Source organism: Pteropus alecto, unplaced genomic scaffold, assembly GCF_000325575.1.
Source record: "Pteropus alecto unplaced genomic scaffold, ASM32557v1 scaffold49, whole genome shotgun sequence".
In the NCBI taxonomy this organism is placed as follows: Eukaryota; Metazoa; Chordata; class Mammalia; order Chiroptera; family Pteropodidae; genus Pteropus; species Pteropus alecto.
Window position 1 is genome coordinate 3,332,813 of NW_006443131.1, and position 11,882 is coordinate 3,344,694.

Here is an 11,882-nt window from a genome sequence, read left to right on the forward strand (position 1 = left end):
AAAAACCACTGACGCCCCCAGATGTCATCACAGGACGACGGCCTGTAATTAACTGGAGGGTAATTTCATCTGCAAAGACAGATTTATAAAATGAGAACTTATTTGTGTAGATGATAATAAATGACCTTTCAATATCGAGAAATCTCAAAGACTCTTCTGTCTATTAATTAGCCCCTCGCCTCTGCAGGGGAAGGTGTTCATCTGCTCCACCTGCGGCTCGTGCACCTGCTTCCTGCCAGAGGCCTCCGCAGGGGCGGAGCCTGCCCCAGGCGCTCCAGCGGCCTCCAGGTGGTGCAGACTCAGCCAGCCTCTGCATCCTGTTCTGTGGGTTTCACCTCAGTAAATAGCCACCCGGCATCTCAAAAGCAGGAAAAAGGAAGTCTGTGAGTTCCACGATAATTATCCTTAATGGTTTGGTGGAACGTGACAGAGAGACTCCCTGAAAACTCTACGAGCTCAAAAAGGCACCTGCCACACCCACCAGGCACACCTGCACCTATGGGAGACAGGCGGCAAAGGTCGGCAAGAGGGTCAAAAAGCAAAGGGCGCGGGCACAAGGGAACTTCGAGTGTATTCTGTCCGTGGTAAAGACGACAGGGTACTTTTTCTGTGGAGGTCGTTTTTTAAAATGTCAGTATAAGCACCTGTCCCGTCTCCCCGAGAGATTGTGAGCACCTTCAGCGTTGGCAGCATGTAGGCTCTGGAGAAGCACAGGAAAAGGATAAACATTGGGCGGGTGAAGCACCAACAGGTTCCCGCTTCAAGGTCGGATTCCCTCGGAGCCCGTCATGAGGAAGCCATCGTGTTCCCACTCAGGTCGGTCCTCGTGGAAAGCTCCTTCTCGCACTGTGCTGGGCGACCACCGGTCCCGTTCCTGAGGGCTGACGCGGGGGCTGTGGACAAGGGCTGCGTCGCCAGGGAGATGTGGCTTCAGACTCCAGCTCCGCCGTCCCACACGGCTTGACCGCGAGCAAGTTACTTATCCTACTCCGAACCTCGGTTTCTTTGTTTAAAAACTGACAATAATATCGCCCGCCTCGTGGAGCTGTCGGCATGAAACAAGCCAGCCTTATGTAAAATGCCTAACGGAGAGCCTAGCAAACAGTCAGACCTCAAAATTGTAGCTTAAAAACATCCTGCCTCGTTCCAACACGAATGCAAACAGGAGCGGCAAAATGCTCTGAAACACGATGAATAAAAACTGTGCGGGGCCTCGCGCAGCTTGCAAATGCCAAGGCGCAGGACACCCACATAGTCCTCCCTGTTTTCCAGAGAAAGGCTGAGGAGCACAAAGCTCTGAGGCCTTTATGGATCAAGGAAAGTTCGAATAGAACCTCTGAAGCCCACTGACCCTAAGACAGAAATCTCAGCATCTTAGCATGTGGGTGCCAAAAACGAAGCTTAGAGACCAGTGCAACCCTCTCCTTTCATAGATGAAGAAGCTCAAGGCCGAGAGGTTAAGTGATTTGCCCAAAATTATCCGGTATGCTCCCTAATTTCTTTAAATGTGTTATTTCTAGCCCCTGCCTCCTCCCCTTCTTCCCCCTAATCTGTCCTTCTCAGCATCCTAGGACGACAGTAGCAATTTGACAGCTGGGACCTGGTATAATCCACCTTAGGAGACAAATATTTCCTTAAGGACAAGAACTGCGTCTTTTATCTCGGTGCCTACAAAAGGCGCCCCCGCCCCACGCCCGCAAGTCCCCACTGATGAACTGACGGGGGCAACACGCAGTTTCTCCTGGTCCTGGAGGAACAAGCTTGGAGGAATCCACACACAGCAGACCTCCTGCTAAGAACATAATCCCCGCCACTCAGCATCAGGCAGAGACCTGCCCATCTAACCCGAAGGAATGAACAGTTGCTAGGAGCCCCGGAAGGTGTGCACAGAAAGGGGGGCCGCAGCGGCTGTTGACGCTACCCCCACTCCCCTTATTTGGCCCTGGCATCACCAAACCCTCTCTTGGTTTTTGGTTCTGATAGGTAAAAAGAGACATAACTAGATAGCTCTCATTAACTGAGGTACAAAAGCAGAATGGGAACCTTAGCGTGACTCAGCTCTCAGGATTTATAAACACACATAAGCAAGTTCTGACCAGCGCTGGGAGACCCCCCAACAGCAGAGGGGGCAAGCTGGCGGGAGGACACCGAGACCCCCCAGGCAGAAAGCCTGTGGACCGCCGCGGGGGGCGCTGGGCCTGAGACCCCGCCGGCCGCCTCGGAAGCCACGGCTCCGGTCCGTCATCGCGCTCCTGGCTTTCGAGGCTTGAAGCCTTGCGGTCTCCCCTTCTCCATCCTCCCTGCCCCTCGCCTGGTCTGTGCCCAAACCCCATCTTTTCCTTCCTTCCATCTTCCAGCCACCCTCCTGTCATTGTGAACTGCAGCATCCCGGCCACTGTCGTGTGGGCCGGACGCGGGGCCCCCCGCCTGCTCGGGTTGCCCAGAACTCTCCCGGTTTCAGCCCTGAAAGAACCATGTCCTGGGCAACCCCTCAGTCCCGGACAGACTGACACAGCTGGCCACCTTACTGCAGTCAGATGAAGATCTTCTCCCAAACGAGGCTCTGCTCACGGCACTGGTCCTGACCAAAATGGTCCCTGCTTCCCGTTTCTCATTAAAGTTAACCCTAAAGCAGGACCCAAATCTGCCTCAGAGAATGTGCAGGAAAGCGTGTTGGGCTGGGGTAAGGGAACAAGGGTTCTAGGCCTGGCTTCGGTCACATCCCTGTGGGACCCTTGGCAAGTCACTCGGTCTAACCGGACCTCAGTTTCCCCATCTGTCAAGTTAGGAGGCGAAGACTAGATTTCCTTTTCGGCTCCAAACTTCTCTACTCCTATTCTCCGGTCCCCTCGGCTCCCGTCAGACTTCCCAGCTCACTCCGGTCCAAACGCTCGCTGAGAATTCCCACCTTCGGACCACTGGTCCTTCGCTTCTCCCACCAGATTGTCTCTGTGTTCTTTTCTGCCCACTTGAACCCTCTGGGGAACAGAAGAAACCCCACGTCCTAAGGGAACCGAGTCCAGCTTCTAAAGACTCCACGGGCACCCGGGTTCCCGGCACTGCTCGCATTCTGCTCCAGGTGTCCTAAATCTTTTTGTGGGCGAAGCTTCTTTACCCCAACAGAACCAGAATCTCTCTGGACTCGTGCGATTTCTCTGCGGAGCCCTGAGCACGCAGTCGATAACGGCAAGCGTCATCACGGAGAAGTGACTGAGGGACGGATACAGAGAAGAAAGTCCGGCCGGAGACAAAAGGAGAAAGCACAGGCAAATCTAGAATTTTTCACACTTTACACAAGATGCCCGAATGCTTCCGTAATGCGAAGGTTCACTGACTCCCCCAAGATTCGCAGTGACTGCCCCGTGCTGACGCCACGCGTGCAGAGCGGGCGAGCAGATGGAGGCCCGGGTGTCGGGCAGTGTCTCTGCTCACAGGATAAGTGTTGTCCTTCAACTCTAACTTTTCAGTAAGACCGTAAAAGCCTCGCCTGGCAGCTGCGCCCCCATCATCACTTCAAATTCATCATGTACCTACTTCCCCCATGAGCCTGCACAGATGTCAAATAAAAAGCAATCTCAAAATAGGTTAATGGAAAAAAATTCACCGATAGGGGCAGGACATTAGCCTGAGGTAACCTCTTCCAAGGACAGAGTCCTGGCCATACACCTAGACGCCGGCCCCTCCTTGGCCAGGCTTTCGTGAAGTGGCCATGCTGACGATCTTCGGTATTTGACGCTTGTCCTCCATTAGTCTTGGTACATGACACATATTAGGGATGAACTCAGCCCACACACACCCCTGTCTTTTGGGACCCCCACGGCACGCACGCACACGGACACTCCCCTAATTAAATGGGGCTGAGGCTTGAACAGTGTCACCTAATCTAATGACAAACAGGTTCGTGAGCACGTGGGGGAAGTAAATACACCAAACGGTCTGCAGAGGGAGAGGCCAGGCTAGGCCGAGCTGGGCTGGGCCCGGGGTGATTCAGGCTGTCGCAGAATGGGTGTCTCCTGGGACGGACAATTAAAACCCCTATAAATAGGATGGGTTTCCAGGTCTCTAGTATCCTCTTCAGCTTCTCGCTCTGCCCGCTCCTCCTTAAACAGGTAAGACGTGCGTCATGCGTGGGGCAGCTCGGCAGTGTCCACGAGGCTCTCGATGATGGCCGCCATGTGCCAGGCCGCAGCAGGCTGAGCGCACGCCCTGAGGGTGACGGCCTCGGGCCCGCTCCTGCCCCTCTTCTTGGTTCAACCTAAGAATGAGACGATAACTGGGGTGGCCTACTTCTGAGCCCGTAAACGTGCTCACTCACATTTCAGGGTGTCCCAGGCGCCCAAAAACCAAGGGCTGGAACCGCCGGCGGGTCGCTCAGCCTCCGGGGTGGAGCAGCTGCCGTGTGTTTGGGGCTCACGGGGACAAGGCCCTAGACCACGGGGCCACAGCGGTAGCCCAGGCACTCAGCTTGTACCCTGCACTCGTTACTGGAATGCTTTTTGAAGGCTGATGTGCTTTGCAGTTGAGGTTTCAGTGAGGAGGCCTGTAAACTCGGTAACTGGAATTTTCACATCCCAAGAAGAAATATCACTGAGATCCAGACCCCAGAGACTCCTGCCTTCCGGTACGGCCAGTGCGAACCGGGCCAGTAGGATATACCCCGCCATCATCCGTGCAGTTAATCTGGCTCGCGGTTCCCATCTGTCACCGTTTCTGTAGTCGCTGATTATAATCATGAACAACCATCCAGGCTGGAAGCTTTTGCTAGAACGTGCCCTCCAGGAAGCCTCCTTGGCCCGTGGCGAGAGACCTCTGGCCCTCTGTCCCCCACCATAGCAAGGCCCGTTAGTGGGCTGGGCCTATTCAGTGGGGTCTATTGAGTGCCGCCTCCTGTGTGCTGGTCATCAGTGGAAAATTAGGCCTCAGCACACTGGCTCTGGCCCTGTGGGCTCCTGACCACTTTTCCTTTTCCTTCCAGTTTGAGAGTTTCAATCAAGCAAATCCCACCTGGAGTGGAGGATGGAGCGTGTAAAATACCCACCGCGTATTATTTGCTTTTTAGGAAATGGCTTTTTAGGAAACTATGGTGGAAACCCATAGTTTACACCCCCGCCCACGGTAGCTCACACAGAGTGAGGAGCATGGCTGAGAAGGGGCTGTCATGTCTTGAGCTTCTTTCCCTAACTGAGAGGGGCCGCTTCCCTTTGAAAATGCCTTCCCCTGCCCTTCACCCTAAACACGACTCAAATTTCATTTCTTCTTTTAGATTCACCTGTCTTTGCCACAATGGCTCAACTCCTAAACAGCATACTCAACGTGATCAAAGTGTTCCAGAAATACGCTCAGGAGAACGGGGACTGTACCTTGCTCTGCAAGAAGGAGCTGAAGCAGCTGCTGTTGGCTGAGTTCGGAAGCATCCTCCGGGTAAGACGCGCAGGCTCCGGGCCCCTGGAGTCTAGGACGAGCGAGTCTGACACCTGCGCCAGGGCTCAATGGCGTTCGCTTTATTCGGTGAAGCTCCGCCCTGTCACTAAAAGAATTTCGGGCAGGTCCTTATAGTTCTCTCCCAGCACATGCTCACACGCACGCACACATGCGCACAGACATGCATGCACACCTGCGCACGCGCACGCACACCTCCTTACAGCTGAGTGTGAACGTGAGGAAGTACAGCTTCAAACTGGAACTCATTTCGCAGAAGATGATCTAGACTCAGATCTTGATGTCTATGTTTTAGTGCTCATCCATCACTCATCCCTTCCATAATGCGTCATTAAGCACTTACCCACTACTGGCACTGTCCTAGCCGCTGGGGACCCGAACACTGGGGACCCGAACACAGAGGAGAGCAGCCTCCCCCTCCCACTCCACGCCCCCCCCCGCCAGAATCTCACGGAGTGGTTGGGAAGAAGTAGGTAAACAAACAAGTACAACATGGCATGTGATGGGAAGGGACAGCTTCCTTGAGTGACTCAAATTAATTATTAATGGAGTCGATTTTAAATAAGTGCCGTGCTCCCATTGGCCCAGCAAGGGATGAGGCCTGAGAACCAGCTGATCAAAGACTAGAACCCAGCTGAAGCCACTTCGCATGGGCGGTTTCAAACCCAAGAAGGCTCACGCTCTCTGGAAAGGCTGGGGTGTGGACATGGCCAAGGAAAACATCCGATTTGGCTCTTTGTTTTATTTCACAGAGGCCGAATGACCCAGAGACTGTGGAAACCATCCTGAGCCTCCTGGATAAAGACAGAAATGGGCATGTTGATTTCAACGAATATCTCTTGTTGGTGTTCCAGCTGGTCCAAGCTTGCTACCGTAAGCTGGATGCTAAGTCCTGTGGGGACAGAACGTCCCAGCAAGAAGGGGAGCAGGAGGGGACCCAAGACCAGAAGTTTCCACGAAATACAGGCAGACAGCACCGGGAGAGGCACGCGGGAGAAAGGCAAGACCCCGACCACGGTCAGTCTGGGACACAGGACAGGGACTCCCGCTGTGGCCAGTCTGGGACACAGGACAGGGACTCCCACCATGGCCAGTCTGGGACACAGGACAGGGACTCCCGCTGTGGCCAGTCTGGGACACAGGACAGGGACTCCCACCATGGCCAGTCTGGGACACAGGACAGGGACTCCCGCTGTGGCCAGTCTGGAACACAGGACAGGGACTCCCACCATGGCCAGTCTGGGACACAGGACAGGGACTCCCGCTGTGGCCAGTCTGGAACACAGGACAGGGACTCCCACCATGGCCAGTCTGGGACACAGGACAGGGACTCCCGCTGTGGCCAGTCTGGAACACAGGACAGGGACTCCCACCATGGCCAGTCTGGGACACAGGACAGGGACTCCCGCTATGGCCAGTCTGGAACACAGGACAGGGACTCCCACCACGGTCAGTCTAGGACACAGGACAGGGACTCCCACTGTGGCCAGTCTGAGAAGCAAGGTCAGGACTCCAGCTCTGGTCAAAGACTGAGTCATAAATCTGTCAGTGACCAGTCCAAAGGACAAGGACATATCTTTGCCTTGAATCAGTGTGAGAGACAAGTTCAGGATTCTCTTTATGACCAGTCTGGAAAACTGGGAGAGTCTCGCTCCAGCCAAAGAAACCAACAGGAATCAGGCTCTTATTATGGTCAGTCTGGGAGGCTGGGTCAGGAATCAGGCTGTGGTCACAGAGACAGGCAAGAATTGGATTCTCAACATGGCCAGACAGACAGACAAGGCCAGAGTTATCATTATGGCCAGACAGACAGACAAGGCCTGAGCTCTGAGTATGGACAGACAGACAGACAAGGCCAGAGTTATCATTATGGCCAGACAGACAGACAAGGCCTGAGCTCTCAGTATGGCCAGACAGACAGACAAGGCCCAGGCTCGCAGCGCAGTCAACCAGAGACTGGGGACACTGGGCTGAACAGGCGCTTCCGAGAGAGCGCAGACACAAGCAGAGATCCACGTGCCGAGCGGTCAGGAAGGCCAGGGCCACTGAGCCAACAGACGCAGGGACAGGAAGCGAACCGAGATCAGGGACAGAGAGTCCAGTCTAGACAAGGGCAGCAGAACAGCCACCAGGCCTGGGGGCCCGAGGAGGACAGCCAACACCACCAACACAAACTCGTAGCACAAATCCAGCAAGAAAGGCCACACTGTCACAGAGGGACTGACCAGCAATCGAGCTCTAGAGAGCAAGGCCACAGGCAGGCCCAGACCAGGCAGAGTCGTGGTGAGGGGCAGAGCCACCAGGCGGATGAAGAGCAGGGCCACCAAAGCTGGGGCAGACACAGTCTTGAGGGTCAGGAAACCACATGTGAGACATGGGACAGGCAAACCCATGACGACCAGCAAGGCCATCAGAGACGGGACAGGCAAACCCATGACGACCAGCAAGGCCATCAGAGATGGGACAGGCAAACCCATGAGGACCAGCAAGGCCATCAGAGACGGGATAGGCAGACCCATGACGACCAGCAAGGCCATGACGACCAGCAGAGCCATCAGAGACGGGACAAGCAAACCCATGATGACCAGCAAGGCCATGACGGCCAGCAAGGCCATCAGAGACGGGACAGGCAAACCCATGATGACCAGCAAGGCCATCAGAGACGGGACAGGCAGACCCATGACGACCAGCAGGGCCATCAGAGATGGGACAGGCAGACCCACGAGGAGAGAGAGAGAGGTCACGGGCCCCAGGACAGGCAGTCCCACTGGACCCAGCGGGACTGCACTAATGGAGGGAAGTCTGGCGTGACTACGGACGGCCAGAGCCAAGGCTCCCGGGGAAGGTGCGGTGACCTTGCCCTCCACCCAGCCCCAGGCAATGGGAGGCCCCAAAGAAGAGAACAGGGCGGAAGGCACCCAACCAAGGCAGGGGTTGCCCTGAACCCCCTCTATGAGTACGTACAGGAGCAGAGGGTGCGTCAGTACTAGGCTGTACACACCAGCATAAAGGACCGGAAGCCGAGGAAGACGCCTGTGAGTCAAGTTCACATTTACTCCCTTTAAGAGATGGAAAACGCATGTCTCCTTCTCACTTCTACTCTCTATCTACTTGCAAGGATGCTTTCGAGGACTAGCACTCATTTTCAGGGCATTTGAGTTCTTTGAGCAGCAATGCTAGGGTGTACGGTTGGGTGAAATCTGAGTGGGAAATTGGGTGAAATAATCAGATCCCAATTTTGATTAGTTTGGGGATTTAAATCATTTCCTGATTTGCCCTCCATGTAGATGGGACATGGTTGGATCGTCGTAAGGTAAAAACTTCTCCCAAAAGTTCAGAAACAGGCAAGGTATTCTGAAGGTAGACATCACAGCCTGAGGACAGGACGCCTGGGCTTTGGTGGGCTTTGGCTCCAGCGGCTGATACATGGAGAATTGCAAGCCTCCTAGTCCACACTGCAATGAAACTCAGTGAGAGGCAGCTACAAGAGCCAGCGGCTACAGAGAGCACCTCTGATGTCCACAGCGCCCACCCCTTCCCAGAGGGACGGTCCACCGAGCCGCCGTCACTACAGCTGACTGCACTGAGGCCAGCTGCATGCCTTCCTGGTTTCTGATCATGATACACAGGGAAAGCAGATGCCACCCGTTTTCAGCGTCCAAGGAGCCAACTCTGATGCTCCATCGCTCCTGGGGCCTGAAAACCCTTCGCGAGAAAAACCTATGGAATTGTATTAAAAGACTCAATAAATGATTGGTGAGCACTGACCTCGATGCCTCTTCTCTTTCTTCCCCGTGGAGCTGTGCCATCTTCACCCGTGGGCCGTGTCCCAAAAACAAGGCCTCATTTCTAGACTTCTAAGATCTTGCTTCTTTGAGCTCCTGGGCACTGAAAAAAAATAAAAATAAAAATCAATAGGAAACATATAACAAGAAGACAAAGGGAATTTCTCTAAGGATGGTTTCAGCTCCTTCCCCGCCAGGTTCACACGGCCATTAAGTCTCGCCGTCTCCACACACACACACACACCCCCCACACACACCACACACACCCCACACACCACACACACACACACACACACACACGCTTTCTCCAATGCCCTGTAATTACATCAGTCTAATTACAACCTCCAATGGCCTATTCTTTGGTCAGATAAACCAACTCATGTTCATCTGTTATAAGAATCACTTATTCCTTGCTGACTCTTAGAAAAAGGATTCTTTTGTAAAAGACAAAAGCCCGACGTTGACCTCTAATCGTCTCTATTATATTTCTTAAATTAACCACACACACCACACACACACACACACCCCAGTCCCTCCGGAATCTCCTCCCATTTCTCCCTTCCCTTCAGTGGCTCCCAGAGACTTTAAAATAAAGTTCACCTGCCTGAGCACGGCACGTAGGCCCTTCGTCATTTGACTCAGAGGACCTGCCCAGCCCGCCCGGGGGCATCCGACGTTCCAGCCACGCCAAAGACTTGGCCTTGTCTTAGCACACCGGTCTTTCATCGATTTCTCCCTCTGACCACACCACCGCACAGCCTGGAACACCCCGTCCCCTTTCTGCCCGGCAAAACCTAGGCATCCTCTGCATGCCCCCAAAACGTCACCTCTCTGGGCAGCCCCCCTGGACACCCCGCACTCCTTCCTCTACTCGTTTCTGGTGTGTCATGTGTCACACACTCTACTCCACGCTCCCCCACCAAACTGGGAGCAAGACCATATCTTACTCAACCGCATACAGCCTCATACAGCAGGTCACTGGTGTCCAGCGCCTTCATTAATTGTTTGTCGAACAGGTGGGCAGACGGAAGAAATTAGTCTGGCTTCGGAATAAATTCAACTGAACATGTATCGGGTCTCTCCTGTCAATCAATATCACGCAAACACATCTCATAAAACGTAATTCACATCCAGAACCCTAGCCCCGAGGGAATGTAGAAACACAGAAGGAGATGGAAATGGATGCCGAGGGCCATCGGCTCATATTCACCACAGGGAGGATATAAAAATTCGTAAGGACAGTCCCTTTCCTCCGGGAGATTACAATCTAGTAAGAAACATGTATACAGCAACCACCATTAAACAAGGCCGAAAAAGGCTTTCAGAGAGAGGGCGGCTAAGCTTCTAGGGCCGCGGCTTTGGGGGAGAGAGAGAACGAGAGGGGTCACGGCTGGGCCTGGGCCTTGAGCTCGGCGGGGCTGCTCCTGCGGGGGCTGCTGTTTAAATAACACCGTTGTTGAGGGGTGTTATTTAAATAACACCGTTGTTGAGGGGTGTTTAAATAACACCCTCGCCAGAAAGCTGAGCCAGAGGGCAGAGAATCAATCCAAACGTGAGCGGTCTCGAAGTCTGGAAGCTGCTCGGGCTTCGTGGGGGCTCTCGGTGGGTCAGTGGCAGGGCCGGGCGGCATTCTGGGCGGAGGGGACAGCATGACTACCTCGTTCCTCCGCGAAGCGAGGACACCAAAGACGGGAAGCAGAGCGAGTCACGGCCGAAGGGTGAGGTGGGCCCGAGCCGGAGGACCTCAGACTCTAGCAGGAAGAACTTGGAATTCTTTCTCTGACGGTAAGAGGGGCCGTGGAAAGATTTCAGAGCAGAAAATGAGGGATTGAGGGGAAACCTGGCCGAGGAGACTGTGGAGTAGAGAGAAGCAGCTAACATGAGGTCAGAGCTGGTGAATTCCACCTGCATCACTTCGCCATCGCAGGTACCACGTGAGCTCTCGTAGACCTTGCGACAGGGCAGACGGGGGGCCACGCAGGCTCCAAGGCCAACAGCCAAGGGAGGCCGCGAAGGGAGGGAGGGGAAGCGCCCCGAAGTGGGCTCTGCCGCTGGAGAACCAGCGGCCCTCTGGAGCTAAGCCAGAGCATCATTCCCGATTCCCTCCGCTGCGAGGTCCCTCGGTGTAATTTTTGTCCCCTTAGTGTGCTCCAGTTTTCTCATCCTTAAAATGAGGAGTTGGCACAATACGACGTATAATGTCTCCTTAAGTTAAAACGCTATGGTTTCACAGCTAAACGTCTAGATGAATCAGCCCGTCCGATTAAATACAGTCAATACCCCAGAGGCTGAGAAACGCCGTGGCGGCAAACCGGGAAAGGTACCGTGGGGTTCTCGCGCCACCTCCTGGCCACTGGATTCTGTCGCCGGCGTCTGCAGCCGGCTAGAAAAATGACAGCGGCTGTTGGAAAGGGAACAGGTCACCACTGTGTGGCGCTCTCTGCCCAGCGGACAGGGAGAGCTTGTCGAGGACCCGTCACGCGTCCCCCCTGCAGCGCTGTCGCCGGTCCCAGCGGTGTATCCGCACCACGCAGCGAAGACCCGCAGCCCAGGGGTCCCGTACCACTGAGCCCCTATCCTGGCCGAGCCGCTGCGCTTCCCCGTGACGCGAGGCCCTGCGCCCCCCCACATCCCACACCAACCCCCGTGACGCGCGAA

The 11,882-nt window shown here is 54.7% G+C and overlaps 1 protein-coding gene across 1 annotated transcript in view; it reads left to right on the forward strand.

Moving 5' to 3' along the window:
* Nucleotides 1-5,283: 5,283 nt before the first annotated feature.
* The window catches only part of RPTN (repetin), a 9,482-nt gene continuing 2,883 nt past the window's right edge, over nucleotides 5,284-11,882 (forward strand). The window contains exons 1-2 of the mRNA XM_015598310.1: nucleotides 5,284-5,421; nucleotides 6,192-8,284. Coding sequence (XP_015453796.1) covers nucleotides 5,284-5,421; nucleotides 6,192-8,284 — 2,231 coding nt within the window. The remainder of the gene's footprint in view (nucleotides 5,422-6,191; nucleotides 8,285-11,882) is intronic.